The sequence below is a fragment of the Vanellus vanellus genome (assembly GCF_965231255.1).
Source record: "Vanellus vanellus genome assembly, chromosome: 4".
Classification (NCBI taxonomy): domain Eukaryota; kingdom Metazoa; phylum Chordata; class Aves; order Charadriiformes; family Charadriidae; genus Vanellus; species Vanellus vanellus.
In genome coordinates, this window is record NC_138909.1 from 49,868,919 (window position 1) to 49,892,465 (window position 23,547).

General features: G+C 43.6%; 1 protein-coding gene across 5 annotated transcripts in view; it reads left to right on the plus strand.

Moving 5' to 3' along the window:
* LOC309671403 (charged multivesicular body protein 3) overlaps nt 1–23,106 on the plus strand; it is a gene marked incomplete at its 5' end in the record, with an annotated part of 36,707 nt that extends 13,601 nt beyond the window's left edge. The window contains 6 exons of one of the 5 annotated variants that reach the window (XM_082482632.1): nt 9,215–9,345; nt 14,263–14,323; nt 18,008–18,187; nt 20,174–20,295; nt 21,488–21,602; nt 22,546–23,106. In XM_082482632.1, the coding sequence (XP_082338758.1) occupies nt 9,301–9,345; nt 14,263–14,323; nt 18,008–18,187; nt 20,174–20,295; nt 21,488–21,602; nt 22,546–22,679 (657 nt within the window). In that variant the 3' untranslated portion in view covers nt 22,680–23,106. Of the gene's footprint in view, nt 1–48; nt 92–784; nt 901–3,039; nt 5,171–9,214; nt 9,351–14,262; nt 14,324–18,007; nt 18,188–20,173; nt 20,296–21,487; nt 21,603–22,545 lie in introns of those variants that run through there. The other 4 variants (XM_082482633.1, XM_082482634.1, XM_082482631.1 and 1 more) reach the window with 4 other exon arrangements.
* Between the last annotated feature and the right edge of the window lie 441 nt (nt 23,107–23,547).

Below are 23,547 nucleotides of genomic sequence, written 5' to 3' on the forward strand. Positions count from 1 at the left end.
CCCCTTTTTCCTTTTTCTTCCCTAGACAACTGCAAGTCAGAGGATGAGTGCTTATTCTTTGTCATTCGTGTCTGCAGAAGCTTATGTCTAGGTAATCTGAAGTACTACTTTAATATGCTAGGTTAGAAAAATTAGACCTTGGGCTATATCATAGTGAATTATCATCCTGAAATGGCAGATGGGACATTGGAGTTGATGGAACAGTCACGTAAAGTTACAGAGTGAGTCACTGGCAAAGCTGAAAGGAGTCAAGATTTTTAGGCATTATCCGGGAGTTTATTCACTAGTTTCCACTGCTTAGAAATGGCTATTGGCAGTCTAATCTGGTACCAGGTACATACGTTCCAACTCATTTTACTTGCTCTGAGGCATTTCTTTGGTATGTTGTGACTTTTCATGGAGCATTGTAATAAAATAATGGTCTTTTTTACTGCAAAGAGGAACCTGCTGCACCCTCTTTCTTTCTCCCCTGCTGTGAACTGGTTGATGATAGTTTTGTTATTTTCACAAGGTTTTTGTTAACTACCACTGATTTCAGTATCTTTACAGGTACTTAAAATGATGATACACTTCTGTCTTTCTGCAGAAACTGTATTTCTGTCTTAGAGCTTCACTCTTCAAAGACATTTAGTGTGATTACTGGTTGTATATACCTACTCTGTGTTCTAAGAGAAGGGGAAAACAGTACCAAGGGTGACTAGATCTCTGTTTTCATGAAAGTTGGTCTTTATTTCAGGAAGCAAACTTACTGCGATACTAAATTATTATTTCCTTTTGGCAATAGGTCATAGCAAACGACAGAAGCCCACTGGTGGGTAAAGTCCACTGGGAGAAAATGGTGAAGAAAGTATCAAGATTTGGCATACGTACTGGCACTTTTAACTGTTCCAGTGACCCCAGGTATATTCTTAAAGGATTATCTAAATCCCAAGAATATCTTAAGGCTCAGCTGTGTTGTAGCAGCAGGGCTTGCTGTGTTGTAAAAGTAGCTGTGACAGAAGATGGCTTTATTCATGTTTTTCTCTCTACTGAAGTCTGTTCAGAATTCTCCATTACATTATTTATCAGCATCATAAACACAGATCTGCAGCTTCCTAAAGCACCACATGGGCAATACATGATTAGACTATGTGGAGTGTAATACAGCAATGGAAGGGAATGAATAGGAGTTTGGCCTTAAAGTCCAGGCATTCGGGGATAAGAACTGCGCTTGCTTAGAACAAAGCCGAATATATGTAAGAGAAGCGTATCAGTTGTAGAGTTGTTATATTGCCATCTGGAAAGCAGAAATACAGGTTAGCATAAACCTCGCAAACAGTGCCTGCTTCTCAGGATTACTGGCAAATCCGGTTCCCTGACAAGTGTGTGTATGTTTATATATAAACTTGCACACACCCTTTGACAACATACAGTGTGCTATGCAGGATTCACTGTTGTTTGCATATGATTTTGAACAAGGAAGAAGAGCAGAGCCAAAGAAGCTATTAATAATTCTCTGCTGCTGTAAAACGATTTTTTTTTAACGTTTTGTTGGAAGCATTTGCTTCACATGGCAGGAAACTTTGTCTAGAATTCCAGTGGCGTGTATGGATATGGACATGTCTTACACAGCTTGAGTCCTAAATGTTTATAAAAATCTCAAAGTTAATCATAAGAGAAAATTCTTAGACTTTGCAGTGCTTATGCAAAATAATCTTGCATAATCAAAACATTGGTATTTGAACATCTTAAAAATTTGGCTGTTTCTCTTTGCATAGCTCCTAACTACTCTTAATGTTATGATCAAATATTATCTTTTCAATTAATTCATTTTTACCTAATACAATAAATGTTTTGTTGAGCAAACCCTCGTGAATAATTTTCATCAGGTTGCAGCTGAAATTCAGAAGAACACTGCACACTACAGTAGTCAGGATACCTTTATTAGCAGGGTAATATCTTACGGCTCCTTCTAAAAATGTTATGTGCAGATTGCTGAGATGGCGAGTTGTAATTGTCTAAACGTATGTTGATAGACCAAAACTAGAGAGGACATAGGTCAGATGGCTAGTGAATGAGGCTGGTGGCTGCTATTTCATGTGCAGGGTTCTCAGAGACGGTTTGCATGCCTTTTGGCTCAGTAATGTTTTGATTGTTGAAACTTGCCAGACATTTGCTAAAAGGAGGATTAGATAAATTAGGTGGCATAGTGATGCTCATACAAAAGATGCGTGAGAGAAGGGATCTCCTGAGTCAGCAGGCTCATCTCATAATTACTGGGGTCTGGGCCATGACTGAGGGTTCAGCCTTGAAGAGCGTTTTCTTTTAGGGATGGATTTGGAGTTCATCCCATCTCAGCACTCTGCCTGCCAGACAGCAGGGAGTATTCTTTTAGCCAAAATCATCCGGCAGCATGTTTCTGCTTTCTCCTCCACCAGTTTTGTTGTGAGCTCTTTCACCACACCTGTTGGCCTGTCTGCGTCCTTCCAAAATGGCCCCAGTAGGAAGTGGACACTTGTCAGCTTCCTTAAAGCAACTGCGAACAGACCAGTGTCTTGTTAACTTCACCTCACTGCTGCTTGGCGAAACTAGGATGGGAGGAAGCACTGGGAAAGTTATCTGCAGGCTTGGGAAAGCTGTGGGACATTGAATTAGATTGTAATGGTTACCTTCCTGGCTGGAAGGCCATGGAAAAATAGCTTCTATTACTAATGCTTTATAGCGAGGAGTCAGCTTGCGTATTTTTAAAATCCAGTTACAAAGCATGAATGACTCTAATGTATGGCCTTGTTGACTATAATGACCCATGAAAATTAACGCTATTCCTCTTCCTGTTTTATGAATACATCTCTCTACAACATGTCTGTAAGATAGATTAACAAATGTATTGTAAGTATAAATACACTTTGCCAGAGAATATTGGGTGCCTGTATTTCCTACTATTATATGTAAAGATTCCCAGGCACTCAGCATGTCTCATTTTGGGGTTCATAACAGAAATTTAATGACTGCAGCTCCAGGGGTATGAAACTCTAATCTAACTTGCCATTTTCTTTGTAGGTACTGCAGGAGGAGGGGTTGGCTGAAATCCACCCTCATCATGTCGGTTCCACAAACCAGTACCTCCAAGGGAAAAGTAATGCTTAAGGAATACAGCGGACGCAAAATCGAAGTGGAGCACATTTTCAAATGGATCACAGCCCATGCTGCTTCTCGGATCAAAACCATCTACAACTCTGAACATTTAAAAGAAGAATGGAACAAAAGTGACCAGTACCGTGTGAAAATATACCTGTTTGCCAACCTCGACCAGCCTCCGGCGTTCTTCTCTGCACTAAGTGTAAAGTTTACTGGAAGAGTAGAGTTTATTTTTGTGAATGTGGAAAATTGGGACAATAAAAGTTACATGGCAGAAATTGGTATCTACAAGACGCCATCATATATACTTAGGACTCCCGAGGGAATTTACAGGTATGGAAATAACACTGGTGAATTTATATCACTACGTGCCATGGATTCATTTTTGCGCTCGTTACAACCAGAAGTTAATGATTTATTTGTTTTAAGCTTAGTTTTGGTTAATCTGATGGCTTGGATGGACCTGTTTATTACACAAGGCGCTACTATAAAGCGTTTTGTGGTTCTTATAAGCACTTTAGGGACGTATAATTCATTATTAATTATTTCCTGGCTACCCGTGTTAGGTTTTTTGCAACTACCTTACTTAGACAGCTTTTATGAGTACAGTTTAAAACTCTTCAGGTACTCTAACACAACTACTTTGGCTTCTTGGGTAAGAGCCGATTGGATGTTCTACTCTTCACATCCAGCCCTCTTCCTCAGCACGTACCTTGGTCATGGTTTACTAATTGATTACTTTGAGAAGAAAAGAAGACGCAATAACAACACCGATGAAGTAAATGCTAATAACCTGGAGTGGCTGTCAAGCCTGTGGGACTGGTACACCAGCTACTTGTTTCATCCCATTGCTTCTTTTCAACACTTTCCTTTTGACTCAGATTGGGATGAAGACCCGGATTTGTTCTTAGAGCGGTTGGCCTTCCCCGATCTCTGGCTTCACCCTCTGATACCAACCGATTACATAAAAAACTTACCAATGTGGAGGTTTAAATGCCTTGGTGTCCATTCTGATGAGGAAATGCTGGAAACCTTTCAAGACAGCGAAAGTGACTCTGACAGTGAAAACAAAGAGGTCTTCAGTAGTGAAAAAGAAGTCTCGGAGGACGATGACCTAAACACGTTTCATAGCCACAGTGAAGGAGAGCCTCGGTGCGGTGCTGAGACTTGTTCGTGTGCCAATAAATATTGTCATCACGAGCCATATGAACGGAAAGCGAGATCCTACGGCTCGTACAGCACCGCAGGTGACATGGAGCCGGATTGGTCAGCCTGGCCCTCCGAAATGTTGCACTGTACAGAATGTGTTGTGTGTCTAGAAAATTTTGCAAACGGTTGTCTGCTCATGGGCTTGCCGTGCGGCCACGTGTTCCACCAGAATTGCATCGTGATGTGGCTGGCCGGCGGGCGACACTGCTGCCCTGTCTGCAGGTGGGCTTCATACAAAAAAAAGCAGCCATACACACATCCGCAGCCTTTGTCAAGTGATACCCCATCTTAGCTGTGTGCTGATGTCCTTTGTAAGCTTTCAGGATATTACTGCTTGCCTTTTAAATGTTAGTCACTTAAAAGATTATGTGGTTTGAAGTTTTAGTTTAAATGTTAGTGCAGTGAACTAAAATATACATGATGCTAACGTTAATGACAGAATCATTTGGTTGCCTTGTATGTTGAACTGAATGCATACTTATCGTACAATAACTTCTTCTTTTCAACATCTGGAAACTTGATGCTGTTTTTGTAAGCACAAAAATCAAGCCTACAATAGAAGCGTATTCCAGCAAACGTTTACAAGTTAGGATGTGGGTGAAATTGAAATTCTAATCGGAGACAATTGCTTAATTTAAGTGTTTCTTATTTTAGAGTCTGTTCAGCACATCTTTGTTGAATAATGTATGTTGTAAGACAGTACCATTTAAAAAGAAATCGGTGAAATAAATTATTTTAAAATGAGATTTGTAATGTTAATTGTTTTGATAAATATTTTGTGTGTATGCTTACGGATGTCTTGCTGGTCTGATTTATCTGTGAAGACAATAAAAATATAACACAACTTTTGTGACTAATAAATCATGTCCTAGTGATGCAGGAATTCATTGCTCCAGTGTGAGCCACTGGCCAAGTGGAAGGCGATGGTGTTGCACTGAGAACTTCTTCCTACTTCTTCCTTCGTAAGTCCTCTGCATTGAGGTGCTTCTTTGCTTGGCCAGTGGTTTTCCAATTGATTACAAACTGCTTTGTCAGACAGAGCCCCTCTTCTACCAGCCGTCTCTCCAGCACCCTCACCTGCAGACTTCTAGGAAGACTTTTAGGGTAGCCCCTCTACAGCCTCAAAGTAAACCATCGTGAAGTAACAGAATATCGTCATGCAGTGACAAAAGTGGCTTGTAAAGGTAAAAATTGCCAGACTCCAACTGCTGGTATTTTTAAGTGATTTCTGATTTCTTGGAGAAAAGTTATAGTTGTTTGATGCCATTAAAAAAAAAGAGTCTGTTGTTTTCTTTATATTTCAATATGAAACTGTTGTTTTGGTTGTACCTTTCAGAAATTTTCAGAAAATCCAAAGAGGAAATTTTGGTTGGAAAGGAAAAAAAAAAAGGGGGGGGGGGGGAAGAGCGTGAGATGATGTAAGTAGAAGAAAAGGCCAAACTAGAAAGGTGTTTTCAATTGCTTTATGTGCCACGGTAGAAGCAACAGTCTCATTGTTTTATTTCTCTCCTATGCCCATGTGGTACAAAAGGATAATTAAATGAAGATGATAATAGGAAGTGTAAACATGGGCCCCTCTTGCAGTTACAATCCATCTCTCTGTGCCTCTACGGAGGGTTGGGAGGCTGGCGCTCACAAAGCAAAGCTGTCTGGCACTGTTTTATCTGTCCAGGCTACCTGGGGACAATCTTTTTTAATAACAAATGTTTTATGCCTCCAGTCACCAGGCGTCCTCCCAAGAGGATACTTGCCTAATTATCAGAAGACCTGTTTTTAATTGTGAGTACTTTTTCCTCTCGTTGCCTTTTTCCTATTTCAGTACTGAAGCAGGGAGGTAGAAGGGGCATAATATCACCAACTCTCCTGTGGTCCAGAAAGTAATTTTTATTCCGGTTGAGGCCTGTCAGTACATGCCCTTTATCTGTCATTACAGCCACAGCAGAGCGGTGGAGAGGCATAATGAGGGCAAAGAGCACTTCTGCTTCCAGTTTGTGCGGCAGCATGACACTTAGCCTATGTGCTTAGCATAAGCAGCAGCAGTTGAAATCCACATTGTTTCAGGACTGTCTTGAAACCTGCACTGAACTGAGGCCTTGCAATCTCAAAAGGGCAATCAGAGGAGAACTTTTGCGAATATAAATAAGGCTGTAATTGTGTACCGAACTACACAAACAAACTGCGGTATCAGAGTCCAGCGTAGCCTTTCGCTGGTACCTTGACATTTTGCCAAACACTGCAAGCAGTAAGTTCGAGCAATACCGCTTTCTCAGGGCACTGTGTGCTTCTGGAGCACAGCTCCGCTGCTGAAGGCAGACCTCCTCATGCAATGCCTGAGGCCAAGCAGCTCCTGTGCACAGCCTTATTTGCAAACCATTGTGCACACCTGTTCCAGCTGAAGACTTGTTTTAATGACCTCAGTTGCTCTACTAGTCCAATTCTTTTGATGAATGACAGAAACTGCTGTTTAATTAGCAGAAGAGTGTCACATCCTGGTCCGGCAGAGGATCTGGGAGGACCCCTAACAATTCCACATGTGAGATTAAGACACAAACGAGGTCAAATGCCATCTGCTAAAGCTTTATTGTTATCTCCCAGCAATGACTACTGAAACAAGCAATAGAGTAAAGGAGGAAGCAGAAAGGCAGAAGAGAGAAGCAGTATTACAGAGCACAGCAAGAGTATAGTCACCACCACAGGCCCGTGGTGTCCTGATGGTCCTCTAGCATCAGCGGCGTCCCGTTGACTCATGATCCTCAGATCACAATACGGGGATCCCAGGGTCCCAATTGTGGAGGGACACAGCACTAATTTATAGTCAAATTCTGATCAATACTTGACCAATCAGTATAGAGGTCACTTTTGCTCGGCCAATCTTTAGCAGTTGGTCGTGTGTCATAACAAATATCTTGGAAGATGGTTGCTCCTGCTGTACCTCTTGTTGGTTATGTACACCACATCGGTGGAGAACTCTGGCACATCTTGCAGCTTGGTTTGGCAAGTTTCAGGTGCTCCTTGCCCCTGCTGTAAACAGGATGTGGCTGGTCTGCTTCTGTTAAGCAAATTTTGAGACATTTTGACTACCAGTCTCCCATTGAGACATCTTAGCAGTCTCCTACAAAAAGCCACAGAGGGCACATCCATACGAGCAGATAATTATGACCAGCAGATAGCTGTTAGTGAAGGTTTGGTCCCCTCGTGTCCGCTAGCCTGGGTTATATAAATTGTTGTGATCCAGTTCCTGACAATGCATCTGTTTCAAAGTCTACAGCAGCTGGTGTAGTGTATTGGTAGTCCCAGCAGGAAAGGAAAAGCAGTTGGATATATTTATTTTATGAAATGCTCATGTCAGTAGCGGCAGAAGCATCCAAGTAGGATTGTTTTCTATGGAGTGCAGAATCTCAGACAGCCCTTGCCCAATGTGTTGACAGTTTAAAATCCAGAGAAGGGAGCAAAGACTGTGCCTGTAACAAGGTCGTCAGTTTCACGGCTCGCTTGTTTTGCCTTGCTGGGCTGAGTTGTGATACTATTTGTAAAGTGTCTTGAGTTAACCAAGATGCTAAACATTCTTGAAGTAGAGTGTTTTATTCTGTGCATGGCTGAAAGCTGGCAGCCAACTGTAAACAGAAAATGTCAAATGATTGATCTGAGGTTACTTATGTCAGTAGGTTTAATTAAGGCAATTAGTCTTTTGTTCTGCTAAGAGAGGGTGATTTTAGATCATCTCTGAAAGTCTTTGCCAGTCTCAGAGATTACTGTTTTGTTATGCTGGCTTTCCCACTGCTGGTACCCAGTCCAAAATGAGAGCTCTCCTTTCCAAAGCATATTTAGATCTGGTTTTATTCTGCACTAGGTCTTGGAAGGCAAAAAGACAAAGGTGAACCATACATTTTTGTAACTGTTATTAAAATGTCTTTCTCTGGGAATTAAATAATGAGGGTAAGTATAATTGTAAGGTATTAGAGTTAGATTAAGCTAATAACACCTTTTTCTTCCTAAGCTTCTGCACTCTTTCTGTGCATTGGTGATTATTTCTAGTCCTGTGTGTCTCAGCTTGTGCATCAGGGTGCAAGAAGATGGAGGGACTTGCTGGAGCTCACCCCGCAGCACCCAGCAGGGTGGCTCCAAACTGTGCTGTTAATTTTAGCCAGATTACATGTCCTTCGCTGCAGGGAAAATGGCAGAGGATGGAGATGAGCCAGGCCATGCTGGTGGGGCATCTCCGAAAGAGCCCTGGCAGCTGAAGATGAGGGAGGCAACGTCTTCTGTGCTAGCAGCTGCTCCTCTTTCTCTTTGGGTCTCCTGCGGGTCTTCCCTGGGCTGCAAGGGAAAGATATTTAGTGTGGTCTGAGTCACCCCTTGCACAGCTAGATTTTATAAATACTTTTAACTGTGCTGTCCTGCAATTTGTGCGACAGAGCGAGGGCAGGTGGTGACCTAACCTGCTCCGGCCTCTGCTTTTAGTGCTCTTAACTCCCGCCGGCTGGTCTACTTTGCAATGCCACCGGCCTAACAGTCAGAGGAAGTATGCGGCCAGTATATGCATCGGTGCCAAATCCTGTTAACTCCTCCACTCCACCCCACCCCTTCCTGCTGACTGCCCGTCCCACACGCCGCGGTACCAGGGGCTTCGTGGGGCCGTGAGCGGCCGCGCTGATCCGCCTGAAGCAGCCCCGAGCCCTGTGAGGGTCTGCGCCCGGGTCTCGATGACCGTTAGGCCCTCCCAGGGGCGGGGCGAGGGGGGGCGGAGCTGCTCCAGCATCACCCGCCCCTCCCTCACCAGCGGCGCATGAGCAGTGCCGGCGGGGGCGGGGCGGGGCAGGGCGGAGCCGTGTGCATGCATGAAAAGCGGAGGGCGGAGTCGGGAGGATACCGCGTGCGCAGTGGAGATCACCCGCCCCTGGCAACGGGCAGTGGACGGGCACCCGGAAGGGCCGGGCACCCGGAAGGGCCGGGCGGCGCGAGGCGGCCGCCGCCATGGGCCTTTTCGGGAAGACACCCGAGAAGCCGCCCAAGGAGCTGGTGAGGTGCTGGCAGTGGCCCCGCCGCAGGCGGACGCCGGGAGGCGGTGGGGGTGTGTGGCTCGGGGACGGCGGCCTAGGCGCACAGCGTTGCCGCGGGCTGGGGCTGGTGCTGCGGAGGGGCCGGGCCCGGCCCAGCCCGGCCCGGCCTGGGCGAGGCACCGCGGCGCTAGGGGTCTCGCCTGACAGGACCTGGCCCGGGGCTGAGCGCGAGGCGGCGAGCCCGCAGCCCCACGGCCGGGGGGAGGAGGGTTTGGAGCGGGCGGGGTGCTCCGGTGAGTTTTGTCCCGGGGTGTCGCGGCGGCGGCCAGGCCTCAGCAGCAGGTGAGGAGCCCTTGTACGCCCTTCCCAAACGGGCTGGGGGCACCCGCGCTCGGTTACTTCTTTTAAAATACAGTAGCTTCTGCTGTCAGAGCGCTCCTGCATCTTGGGGATGTGCAGAGACTTGGGGGGGGGGGGAGGGGCGCTTCTCGGGGCTGCAGAAGCAGTAGCCAAAGGAGCGATGCATCCTGGGTGGTGTGGTTTGGGGAGGCTTAGTCAGCGGCTCCTGAGTTTTAGCTTGCTGTTAGCTGTCTTCCATAGCTTCTAGCTCTCCGGCTTTATTAGGGGTTTCTAGCTGCTGTTGCAGATAGTCTTAAAAATATGAGTAGCTGAAATATTGATTCTCGGGTGTTTTTGTTTTTTTTTTTTTTTTTGAGGCTGCAAGCAAACTGTAAGCCTTGTCTCTACCCACAGATTTCTAACATCACAGTGAAATGAAATAAGATACTGATTTCACTGCTGCCATTCATAAATCACTATTAATGTGTTAATTAAATAAATCCGCTGTTTGATGGGAGGAAAGATCAAATACATTAGAGGTACTAAAAAAACAACAGGGAGAAGGTGACAGACACTGAAGTTGAAGGCTTAGAAGGGCTGTGGTGTCATAGGTATTCCCTGCTGTTTTGTAGCAGCCACATCCCAGGGTAGTGAGTTATAGTCATTGCTTGTTGGATGTTAGAGTTAGATGAGGAATATACCTTTGATCGTGTACTTTCCCTTCCTCTTCTACCTGTGTCAGAGTACCATGCAGGCTGATTATAGTTTCCTGCATTCATGAGCAGTGTTGGAAGATACCACAGAAAGAACTGGGGTTTGGAGACTGCCACTCTCAGTTGTGGGATAAAGCAGCAGACAACTATTTAACCCACACAATGTGGGTTAACTGATAAGTTCTTGTTGTTTCATATCCAATGACTGCTCTTTCCCCTTCCATAACTGAAAAGCTTGTCGTGTTTTTCAGTAACACAGCATGTCTGTGGGTTATCTTCAAGCTGCTTGCAGAAAAGTCTGCAAAGGTGCTAGAAAACAGGTGTGTCTGACCTGTAAGGAGAAGTGACTTGGGTCATCTTGCCATCATGAACATGCTCTTGGGTTGCAGGCTGGCATGATGACTTTATAGGCCCTAACAGAGATGTTGAGAAACAAATTAATAGTAAGAAACTTCTTTCCTCCTGTATGTAACTGCGCAGCTTTAGAAGGAATAAGTAGTTATTTCTGCTTATTAGATCATGGGGGGGAAAAAGCACTGCTTACCTCATGTCTGCCAGCATCTGTACACAAGATACTGTCTCTGAGTAGGGCTAGAGAAAGCACTGAGCACCACAGGAGGTGGCTGATGGTGGGAAGAGGTTGAGATTTTTGTGATGGCAGTGAGTCACCCTGGGTTTGTATGCTTGCTGTTGATGGGAAGAATTTATTGGCTGAATGATACAAGGCAAAGATCTTTAGTCCTTGTGAGGAGCTAGTGATGCAGTTCAGCCTGTCTAAAGCTGGGGGTCTACTATATGTTTAATGCCACATCTGGATTGTTTAAGGTAAAAAGGTAGTTTTCCTTCAGTGTATTCTGAATAGTGGATTTCAGCTTACTGTTTTGCTGGCTGACTCTCCAGTGTGATGTGGTACTGTGAGAACCATATTTTTGTTTATGTCAAAACTGGAAGCAGAATAGCTTCATCAGAATGAAGTTGTGCTTGTGGTAATTAGCCTTGTTTAGTTGGCCAAAGTGCCTCAATTCCCAGCATTGCTACCTCTGTGCTGCATTGTGCTGTGGTTCGTAGCCGTATCCCTCGTGTCCTGTGTGAGATCGGCAATACAACTTCTTCACGCCCAGCAAATTGCTGTGTCTGATATAACTGGAAGCATGCAGTTGTCTACGTGAAAGTCAATGAGATTTCCTCCTCCTCATATACACAAAACTGGTGATGGGAAGACCAGGGAATGCTGAAGCATCCAGCTCTGCCTTTATAAGGACAGTTGTGTGAAGCAGCTTATTCATCATAGAATGGTTTGGGTTGGAAGGGACCTTAAAGATCATCTAGTTCCAACCCCCCCTGCCTGGGGCAGGGACACCTCCCACTAGCCCATGTTGCTCAAAGCCCCATCCAACCTGGCCTTGAATGCTTCCAGGGATGGGGCCTCCACAACTTCTCTGGGCAACCTGTTCCAGTGTCTCACCGCCCTCACAGCAGAGAATTTCTTTCCAAGATCTAATCTAAATCTACCCTCTTTCAGTTTATAACCATTACCCCTCATCCTATCACTACACTCCCTGATAAAGAGTCCCTCCCCATCTTTCCTGTAGGCCACCTGTAAGTATTGGAAGGCTGCTATAAGGTCTCCCTTGAGCCTTCTCTTCTCCAGGCTGAACAGCCCCAACTCTCTCAGCCTGTCTTCACAGGACAGGGCCTTCATGGGCTCCAGCCCTCTGATCACCTTTGTGGGCCTTCTGGGGACTTGCTCCTTCCTATGTTGGGGGCATACAGAGCTGGGGGTGTTTAGACCTGAACGCAGTTCTCCTGGGCAGTATTAGGGATGAGCTATCAAAGAGTCTTCTGCTGTCAGAGATAGCAGGGATTGGTGAAAACATACGGCCAGTTGTGTTTTAATGGTGTCTTTGTGCTGGATTGTGCATCGCAGGGGCAGGAATCTGTGAATCCTGCTGTACTTTGTTTGACAGTTGCTGATTGTCCTTGTACCTAAAGGCTTAATAATACATATTGGTTTGTTCTAGAATACAAATTGTATCTCCCTGATATTTGCTCTACTACATTTGAGACGTGACAATTGGCCAGCCAGAGTTCAATCATGTTTTACCTCATCTTCTTCCCTGCCTTCTCTCCCTCTAGTGTAGGCATATTCAGAAGAGAGACTTGCTTAGCAGGGTGAGGAATGAATCTACATGACATTTTCTGCTCTGCTCTGGAACAAGAGGGGAGGCTGCAGATGGTCCTGCAAGGGCTTCTTTTTTTTGTTTGTTTTTTTTCAGAAGATTTTGTGCTTGGGCAGCTCAAATGGTGGTGGTTGTCTTCAGTCAAAACATGGTATTGTTCATCATGAATGAGAGCATTTCTTTTGAGATTGGTAAAAGTATTTTTTTTTTTTAAGATACTGTGCAAAACCTCTGCTGCTAATAATAAGTAGCATCAGACCTCCACAGGCACTCCATGCTAGTATTATCTCCAGATTCTTGATTCTGATGTTGTACAGCCCCTCTCTGCTTCTCTATTTACCACAAATGCTTCCAGTTCTCAGCTGGATGTCTGGCAGCTGTTGCCTGTCTGGTGTCTCTGCTTCCCCAGAGAGGTGGTTGGGGCAAGTGGTGCTCCTCACCTCCTTCCACGCCCTGTGTTGGTGGAGCCAAGAGTGCTGGAACAGAGAAGGAAGCTGTAAAGGGGGTGGCTGTGTTTGAAACCCACCAAATGCAGGGAAGGGAAGCTGGAGAGCAGAGCTGCCATGTAGAGGGACCTGAGCAAGCAGGAGGAACAGGGCAGCAGGAACTTCATGATGTTGAGCAACACAGGGTTGTGCACGTGGGACAACATCCCTGCACATAGGGATGTGCAGCCTGGGGCTGGATGGGCAGCAGCCCTGCAGGAAGGGACCTGCACATCCCATGGACAATAAATGCGAGTTAGCAGTGTGCCTTTGCAGTGGTGAGGGCAAACTGGGCTGCGTTAGCAAGCTGTAATCATCATGTTGAGGCAAATGGTTGTTCAATTACTCTGCTACATTTGGCATTAATGAGGCCACATCTGCAAAACAATGTCCTGGATTGGGCACCCAGTTCAAGAAGGGTATCAACAAACTGGGGAGAGTGTGACAGAGGGCCACCAAGATGGTGGGCTGGAGCTCATGACACAGGAGGAGTGGCTGAGGGAACTGGGCTTGTTTTAGTTTGGAGAAGAGAAAGTGAAGGGACAAGGGTCTAAAGCTTTTCACTGCTTCTAATGGGGTTGTAGTGAAGACAGAGCCAGGTACTTTCCAGGTTTTCCCAGTGACAGGAAAGGGACTACAGCCACAGGTGGCCAGAGGAGATTTTTGAATTGGATGTGAGGAAGGGTCTTCACAACAGGAGCAATTAAGTGCTGGAGCAAATGCCCAGAGTGGCTGTGAAGTCTCTATCCTTGGACAGTATCAAAACTCAGTGGATGAGGCCCCAACCAACGTGTCTGAACTCTGGACTTGGTCCTGCTTTGAGTAGGAGGTTGGCTTGGAGAGTTTCTGGGGTTCACTGGAACAAGTAGAAGCACTCTCGGTGCTGTCATCCCATGCCAAAGTTTCTACTTCATGCTGAAATCCCCTGTGGCAAGTTCCCTCCGCCCAGCAACATTGCTGTGACGTGAGAAGTTAGCCAGGCAGTGACCATCTCTGGTCTGAATGTTAAGGAGTGCAATAATTGGTGGTATCTCTGCAATGTTGTTGGGTTTTATTTCATTTGAGTAATGAAATATTTAAACATCATTCATAACTTAAAGCTTGTGCATTTTGAAGTGCTGCTTTTGATACTGAATGGTTAAGTTACATGGATGTATAAAAGCATAGTTTTAAAGTTGGAATTTCAAGTAACTCTTTTTTTTTTTTTTTTTTTTTTAAGGTCAATGAATGGTCCTTGAAGATAAGGAAAGAAATGAGAGTGATTGATAGACAGATCAGAGGTTTGTACTTATGTCTCATTTTTTGTTTTTCCTTTCCCTGTCTGCCTTCAAGGGTTTTTTTGCCTTTTTCCTTTATTGAGGAAGGCTGTGAAATCTAGTAACCTGGGGTATTCTATCACATCTGGAATAAAGGAAGACGAATGTGATCCTGGGACCAGACTTGGTGTGTTATAGAAATTACATTGCTGTAAAGTTCTCAAAGTGAAATTTTCAAAAGAACCTGAATATTTTATGCTTCCAGTAGGACATAATGCTCTTAAATACCACTTGATGAGATGATTTAGACTTATTATCCAGAATTTCACCCACATTGTTTTAATGAAAACAATGTTACATTTGTGAATTGATTTCCATTCTCCAAAGCACTTTGTGTGGCTGTATCAGGAACAGAGCAACTGAAACATGACTGATATTACTAGCAAAGTATGTTTTAGAGGTCACATCTTCCATGGGAACAAACTACCCACATTTTCACTGTTGATGGTTTCTTGAAATTTTGGTTTTCTCTCAAATTTATGCATACCATAATACTTCTAGTGGCCTGTATAGATACTGGGTTATGTGGTAGTCTGTTTTGATGTGGATATAAATCTAATTATTGTAGCAGCTCTAAACACTTCTGTGTGTAATGCAGGGTTACATTCAAAGGAATTCAGTTCATCATGTAAGATCTTAGACTAACCACCGACCATCTGCTATTCTGATAATTCTGATGAAGTACAGAATATCATTTTAATGCCTGCATTGTGCTAGGATTTCACATCTTACCAAGTATCAGGTGTGGAAGTACACAGCTCTGCTGGGTACTTATCAGGCTAGCAGGCTGCTGCTGAAAGATGACAGCTCTGTGCCACTTAAGGGGGTGGGGGTTTTTGTTGTGTGGTTTTTTTTCTTTTCAAAAATTACCCACTGTAGTTGGATTCTACCAAACTTTAATATTTCGATTGAGATTTACACAGGAAATCTCTGTAATCTTTGAGTCTTAGTTTCCCCGGGAGAAACTGTGCTAGATGTGTTTTGATACAGCAACACTCACATCCACCTGGAACTGACTGAGTGGGCTTCGATCACTGAAACGCTTGGTTTGCCCAGTCAGTGTGGTTACTAATATAGCAACACGCTGTTTCAAACCATCTGTTGTTGGAGTCTTGCTGCGGTAGTGATTTCTGTTTGGTGTAGGTTGCTTTTGAGAGCTTGGAAGGTTCAAAGAAATGAAAGGTATCCTTGTGACTTCAGAACTGAATTTTTGAGTTAATGTAGTTGGAATACTGTGGTAACTTTATGCTTTACTGAGCTTTCAAGTCCCTTTTGCAGGTGCTTTGGGCTGCTTTGTGCCTCTGTTATGCTTGATAGTGCTGCAGGGGGACTGGTGTAATGACTTGGCTCACTAGACCTGTGTAGCTGGCATTGACCTTCAAAGGTGGAGTTGACTGTTCTTGCATATTTGTGCCACTAATCTCATACTCAGCAGTTTGTCATACAAGCAAAAGCATTTACTTGAGTACAGGGCCATGCTATCCTAGTTTGGATGTAGTAACACAATACTTGTGGGTGTTTTTAGCCTCTCAAAGTGAATGTCATAATTGCTCAGTACTGCTGGAGTACTTTGGTGCTTTCTGTTTTCTGCTGTACCACTTCAGCTGTTTCTTACCTGTTCTGATATGCTGGGACTTGGCTCACTCCAATGTCTGGCATACAAACGTTTTCAAGCTTGTGACATTTCTGCAGATACTAGTAGGGGAACAGCAAGAAGTGTTTTTCTGATAGCAATCTTACGGATTCCTGCCAATCCTTTAGGATAAAGAGGCCATTGAATGATATTGAGAGAATGAATCATCTTGAGTACAGGGTTCATTAACTCCCATGTGAGAAGCTGTGTCAAAGTCTCCAGGTCGGCCTGTGCCAAGAAGTGTGCATCGGTGCCTTTGTTTTTATAAAAGGGCAACTTTTGATTCTTGCCTGTGTGTAACTTCTGTCTGAGATAAATCAAGAAGACTCGAACAAAACTAAATGTGAACAAAGCCATTGCTAGAAATATTTGTTCTTATGTTTCAGCTCTTTACAGGAAAGTGTACCTGACATTTACTATGTGAATTCTTTATTTAATTTAGGTGGTTGTTTTTTTGGTTTGTGTGTTGTTTTTTTTTTTTTTTTCAGACTAACTTACAGCCACACTTCATCAGTGGCTAATTTATTGCTGAGTCTGGAAAAGGGACAGGGTTGATAATGCCCCTGCTTGTTCCTATGTTTCTTACTCTGAGCTTTTTGAGGTACCTGGCTTCTGTACACAGCCAGCGTTATCTGACAAGCAGACGTGTGAACACTCACATCAGATTTGCTAGAGAAACCTATGTTATTTGAGGAAGCCTGTTTAATGTATAACACTTCAAATCCAACTATTTGGTGCTCATTTTGTACAGGCTTAGTTCAGTACTCCTGCTCCAGCATGCTCTTATAAAAAGCTGTTGAACAAAGCTGGATACCGGGAGAGTTTGAACAGGTTCTAACCTTATCTAATAACAGGTTCTAACATTATCTAACAATTTACCAGCATACTATTTTTTACTGATAAATTATCCATAACTTTGGCGCCAGCCAGCTTATAATTTGAGTGTGCCAGTTTATACAAACACCTAATGCATGTGTCTTAAAGTATGAGCAATATAAACTCAAGACCTTAATTATGAATATAGGCTTGGCTGGGCATCCACTTGAGGCTTAATGAGTTGTGGCTGACAGGGAATTATTAAGTTTATCTGCAAGGATTAAGGCTTTTTTTTTGACAGTAATTAACAAATTTGTGGTTCTAAGTAACTCTTAAAATTTTGGACGTGCCCTGACAAATTCACTATATAAATGGTTATGTTCTGTTTTTTTTTTTTTTTTTTTTAAAAGGTAACATATCTATAATTTTCTAGCCTCTGTGAGATCAGCCTTCTGCAATCTTTCTGAATGTATTTTTTTCAGGAAAACACATTTCAGGGATTTAGAAACAGTGAGGACAATTTTGCCTACAACAGCCCTCAAATTCACTTGATGGTGGGCGTGTGGGTTAAGCTTTGACTGTAGTCTGACGGGTAAGTATTTTTGCTAGTAAAATGCCCGTCTGTCTTCTGACAGTACTGGTTTTAAACTCCTCATGACAACTTTGTTCCTTCCTGGTGAACTGGACAGTCTGATGATGAACGTGGAAGACATAATCTTGTAAGCAGCAAATCAGTACAGTAGTCTTGAACTGTGTGTGTATATATGATATATGTGTATATGTTTTTATATATATATTTATATCAGGCCAGTCGAATAGTCGGGAAGTTACTCTGAAGTTGTAAGTCAAGTAGTCATCTCGGTGCTTTGTTCTTGCTGGACCTTTTTTGATTCTTAAGAATACATCTTAGTCAGCTCAGCTTCATGCAGTGATATTCCTGGACAGTCCTTTACAGTACTCTTAACTGCAAAAGAAATTATGGAGTTGGATGTTTACTACTGAGATTTTTTCTATTAATATCTGCTTGAATTAATCAGCTAACACCTTGTTCTAGGCTGATGTATGTATTTGAGTAAAAGGAGATCTGAAATTGAGCAAAACCAATTATTTGCATTGCAAACACACCCCAACAAATGACTAGTTTCTCTTCCAAATGCTTAGCAGTTTGTTGCTATTTGCTGTGTTTTTCTGTACTTCAGATATCCAGAGAGAAGAGGAGAAGGTGAAGCGGTCAATAAAGGATGCTGCCAAAAAGGGTCAGAAAGATGTGTGTGTGATCTTGGCCAAGGAACTGATCCGCTCTCGAAAGGCCGTAAGCAAACTCTATGCATCCAAAGCTCACATGAACTCTGTTCTCATGGGGATGAAGAATCAACTTGGTAAGAACTTCTTCTGAACCCAAGTACCTCTAGCTTTAGAGGTGAGGGCTGAGTTACCGTTTTCAGAACCCAGGTCAAATGCAGGCAGAGCTTGAATTTGGAAACAGGCCTACTCCTGTAGGCAGCTGATTCCAATGGGCTTCAGGAACCTGGGAAACTTTTCCTGTAGCAGGCCCAGAGGAGTGAGGCTGCCGCAGTTCCACATGCCCGCATCCAGCCAGGCTGAGCTCCTATTCTCAGTAGGCACACGCGCCCCCAGTGGTGCCTTTACCAGCACCCATGTAAACACTCGCAGCTTTCACATGAACATGTACAGCACTGACAGCTCAATCCTGGCCTTCCTCTTTAGCCGAGTTCTCTGAAACAGAACTCTCTTCCAGTAGCTGGGGGCACGTTTTTAGTGTGCATTCCTAAACAGTTTGAATATGTGTCTTAATATCCCTGTATTCCTGTGGAGCCTGTTGTTGTTGCCGATTTTGACAGGATCGGTAATGTTTATTTTCTTCAGTAGAATTCCCTTCATCTTGTAAATGATTGTTTCTCTAGCAAGAGTCTTAGGACACTTACTAAGTTCTAAATGGAGATGGGGGTGCAGAGTTTGATTTCCTTGATTTGCCCTGTGGCTTAATACCGAGCTCTCCGTAAACCATATGTGGTCTTTTTGTGCTCCTCTAATACCAGCATCTTTCCCTCATTCCTTATCCACATCAGGAATCTATTGTAATAGACTTTCTGCAGTATTTTCCATACCTTAGAGTGTTCCAGCCTGTAACAAAAGCGGAGCAGAAAACATTAAAGACAGGGAAAGACCTGGTAGTGGTTAACATGCTACTGAAATATCCAAGTATTTTTCCCCACCCCAGCATTACCCAAGGTAGTTGCTAGTAGATATGAAGACTAGATGAGCGATAAATGAGGAGTTGTAATGTAAACCTGAAGTGTAATCTTACGATAGGTTGAATGTGTCTCCTCATGTACCTCATTCAGGAAAGGGAAGTAGGGGCCATCCTTGCAGCTTGAGGTGTCCCTGAAAAGGAAAAACTCTTTATTACTGCTACCAGCGTTTTCATCTTATGGGAGATGTTCTGACACACTTACCCAAGCGATAGGAAGGAATCTAGACTTCAGTCTGGGTTTTGTATTGACTTTCTTCATCTTGGGGAATTGACCACTGAAGGCAAGATTTCTGTTAGTTTGTTAACATTACAAGTGTAATGTTCTTAAAGAAATCAAGTAATTTAAATGAAAAATAATATATGCTGTACCTTCATTTTGCTTCATTAAGGAGTGACCATTTTGTATACAAACAGGTGAGTTCTCCATGGCTAGGAAGCTGCGACATTAGATGGCACAAATAAAGAACAAGAACCTCAGAGTACCCTTAATTATTGCATTTTGATCTTGGTATATCAGCATATATGAGAAGAGCTTTTAAGCTATATTATGAGAATAGCCTCTGGAAAGAGTATTGTTAAATTCAGTTTAAACTACACTTATTTCCAGCTTCTCTGTCTGCTTCAGTATTAATTTTCTAGCTTACTGTGAAACTATAGCACTAGAACTTCTGCCAGGGTCAGCTTCCACTACCCAGTGTCAGGCAGGAGGTCACTAGTTTGGTCAGCAGTCAGATGTGGAGCTGGACTGTAGCTCCACTGGCGAAACCCTCAGCAAAACCTCTGGCTGCTGAGGGGTGCAGGCAGGAGCTCCTCACTGGAGTGCAAGTGGGTTGAAATCTCTCTGCAGGGAATTAGGATTGTTTCAAGTAATCCTACAGGACTGGTATCTGCTAGAAACTTATTTTTGCTGATGTGGGGAGGAATTGAGCTTTTCCAGGAAGGTAGACAAGAACGAAGAAGTGGGATGTCCATTTCTTTTTTTAATTAAATTGCCTAAATGTAAACCAATTTCTACCTGTGTAGGGAGGATAGAATTTCTCTGCTTTCGGTGGTGCATGAATCTTTCAAGCTTTTCTATGCATCTTCACAGCTGTTCTGAGAGTAGCAGGTTCATTGCAGAAGAGCACAGAAGTAATGAAGGCTATGCAAAATCTAGTAAAAATCCCTGAAATCCAAGCAACGATGAGGGAGTTGTCCAAAGAGATGATGAAGGTAAGATCTATAACATAAATAGACTTGAGTGAACAAGAGGCGTGCTAGAGTGCTGTGTGACTGCTTAGGGTGGCCACTTTGTCAGAGGGCTGGTGTAAGCTCAACAAACGAGTTAAAGTATCACGTTAATAGCTGGGGACTTTTTAGCAAGTCACTGTATGTAGGGAAAACCCTGACTCGGTGATACCTGCAACACGTTTGGTGTAAAGCTTGATTGAAGCTGAAAAAAGCTGCTGGGGTTGAAGATGGAAGGAGGAAGGTCAGTCCCCATAGAGAGTGGTTGTGGCTTGGTCATCCTAGTCCCAAGGGTGGGGGGAGACGGAGGCTCAAAGCGGGATCAAAAGCTCAAAGCGCAGCACACCTGCGCCCAGTGACTGCCCCTGTCCCCGAGCTCCTGTCTGTTCTGGGGGAGACTGAATGTCCTGCTTCCAGGGATGAAAATGTTCATTAAGAAAGACCCACCACAGCCTATTGTGGAGTGGGAAGCTGAAAGTCCCATCTTAGGCAAGATGGCTATTCTAGTACTGGGTTTAAAACCTCTAGCATAGTGTCTTCATCTGATGAAAATGCTCTGATTTTGAAGTATACTGCTTCCCTATCTGGTTATTTTCAACTACCAAAGACTATTTGCTTCCCCCTCCCCCCTGCCTCATACCACTCTAGACTGTTCAGGTCAAATCAGCTTATTTCTTAATAATTTTACTGTTGTTCAGCAGAACAATTTGGCCATACCTAGATTGCAGGCCCTGCAAAGGAAGGTTTTCAAATACATATTAAAAAAAAAAAAAAGGGAAGCTATTTCAAACACTAATTTTACAGCATGTTATACAATTTATGCTTCATGACTGAAGCGTGTGAAATACAGCTGCAAACTTGGAGCAAGCTGGGTTGTCAGTGTTTAGACACGCAAACAATAAGGAGTAATAGCTTGAGGGTCTGAAAGGGAGAACACGTGTATTTAATCCTCAATTTTCTTCCTGCTTTTCCTGTCCACCTATTGCACAGATACGTGCTTAAACTGTAGGCAAGTGTGTTGGCCGGCCCTCACGCAACAGATAGCTTTGATGGGGAAAGCTGGAGCAGGTTGTTCGATGTCTGGATAGGCATAACCCAATCTTGAAAATAGGAAGTGTGTCCTCTTGCTCTGCCGTTTCCAAGGGCATCACGTGCTGCCTTTTTTGTTTTGTGCTAGGCTGGTATTATAGAGGAAATGCTGGAGGACACCTTTGAAAGCCTGGAGGATCAGGAGGAAATGGAAGAGGAAGCAGAGATGGAAATTGACAAAATCCTTTTTGAAATTACAGCTGGTGAGTTTGTGTGTGTTTTGCTGAGAGTAGAGCCTTGCTCCTTCTATGGTCAATAAGACACAGTGATTCAAATCTTTATCTGTTATGACTTAACTGCACTGTCCCAGTGGTGTCTTTGCCTTTGCTAATAGGCAGAGTGCTCTGATAGACTGGTTGCTCAGGGAGTACTGGCTGAGAAGGCCAGTGCGGTTCGGTAAAGCATAAGTAATAAGTCATCAGCAGACATCTGTGCAGTGCTTTGAGGCTTTCACAGATCAGTGGTTGTCTGTGTAGTGGATCCTCTTAACAAGGTGGAATTTATATGATTGATTAGATATACTATTATTAACGAAGCCAGAAAATAAACTCAACTGCACTGCCTTGAGTTGTAGGCTGTGTTGTGATTCCTGGCTGTAAAATGCTGTTAGTGTCTTGAGGAGTTGGAGGGGGGGAACCCACAAAACAAACAAAAATCCCTAAACTGAACCCAGCCCCCCCAATTTCTGCTGTTACAGCTCATGAAGCAGTAATCAACTGTTTGTTACTTGACTTAGATAATGCTTTGAATGCTCCTTACCTGAATTGGTGTGACAAACTTAAGTACTGGAGCTGTATTGAGCTGTAATGTGCTGCAAGCGCAGTTCCCCAGCTCCTGCCCTGCTGTTACCTTGTCCCCAGCCACCAGCTCCTTGCCCTCTCTTGTTTCTCACATCCTGTTTTGCTATTTTCTGTGCCATTTCCCAGATGGCAGCAGCTCCCTTCCTGCTGGGGGGCTGTGGAGATGAGCAGTAGCACTGGAGGGGCTGGCAGGTCAGTGCTGCTGTATCAGCCTGACAGCTCAAACAGTTCTTGTGTGTGACCTCTACCAGAACTGATGGGTTGAATTACTTTAGGTGACCCTGGAAGCTGCTAGTTATTAAATGAAGATGTAATGCACACTAACGAGCCCAATTGTTGTTTGCAGGGGCCTTGGGTAAAGCGCCTAGTAAAGTCACAGATGCTCTTCCAGAGCCGGAACCCATGGGAGCAACCGCTGCTGTTGATGAGGAGGAAGACATTGAAGCAATGCAGTCGCGGTTAGCCACCCTCCGTAGTTAAGGATGAAACAAATGTGTACAGTTTGCTTTTTTTTTTTTTTTTTTGCAATGGGGTTCTGTCCTACCTTCAAAATGCAAAACTTAATATGTGAGAATAGTTTATGTAATATATTTTGTTTTTCCTTCCTGGGGAGTGTATTCTCCAAGAAACTACTGTAATATACTTCTTGGGGAGTGCATTCTGTAGAGGTTATCTTACCCTTTTCTGTTCAGTCTGTCTCCCCTGTGAGGGGCTGTGGTGAAATGGCAATGATGGCATAGTGTTATGTATTTTCAGATATAAAGTCCTGAAACACATTTTTAGCTTCAAGTACCATCTTTCCCTAAAAGTCACTTTGGCTTATTCTGCTACCAAAAACCTTCAGTGGTGTAAGATCTCTTGTTTTTCCAAATCACTACAAATTTTATTAAAGCTGCTTTTAACAGTTGCTTCCATGCATCAGTTTAGTTTGCATCACTTCAAACTCTTTCACAATCACTGTCTGGCCCCCTCCTAGTTTTATAACACCCTTTTTTTTTTTCTTCTTTAGTACATTTAGGGCCTTCACAGCATAATTAAAGAAAAGCTTTTAGACAGAGCAGCTGTTAAAGTAACTGCTTTCTTCCAGCTCTGTCCAGGCAGAGCCTTATTTAGTGGAGGCAGGCTGAGGCTGCCAGTCCTCCTGCATGGAATTCCTTTGGGGACAGGGTGGATGATTAGAGAATCAGAGAAAGTTTCCAGACCTGCACAAGCCCTTCCTTTTTATCTTTATCACCTCTGAAAGCTTTTTTTTTTTTTTATTTCTCACTCTCAAGACACATGTAAGTCATATTCTTAAAAGGCAAATGTCAGCCCTGCCAGCTCTGTGCTGCATGGGAGCTTAATGAGA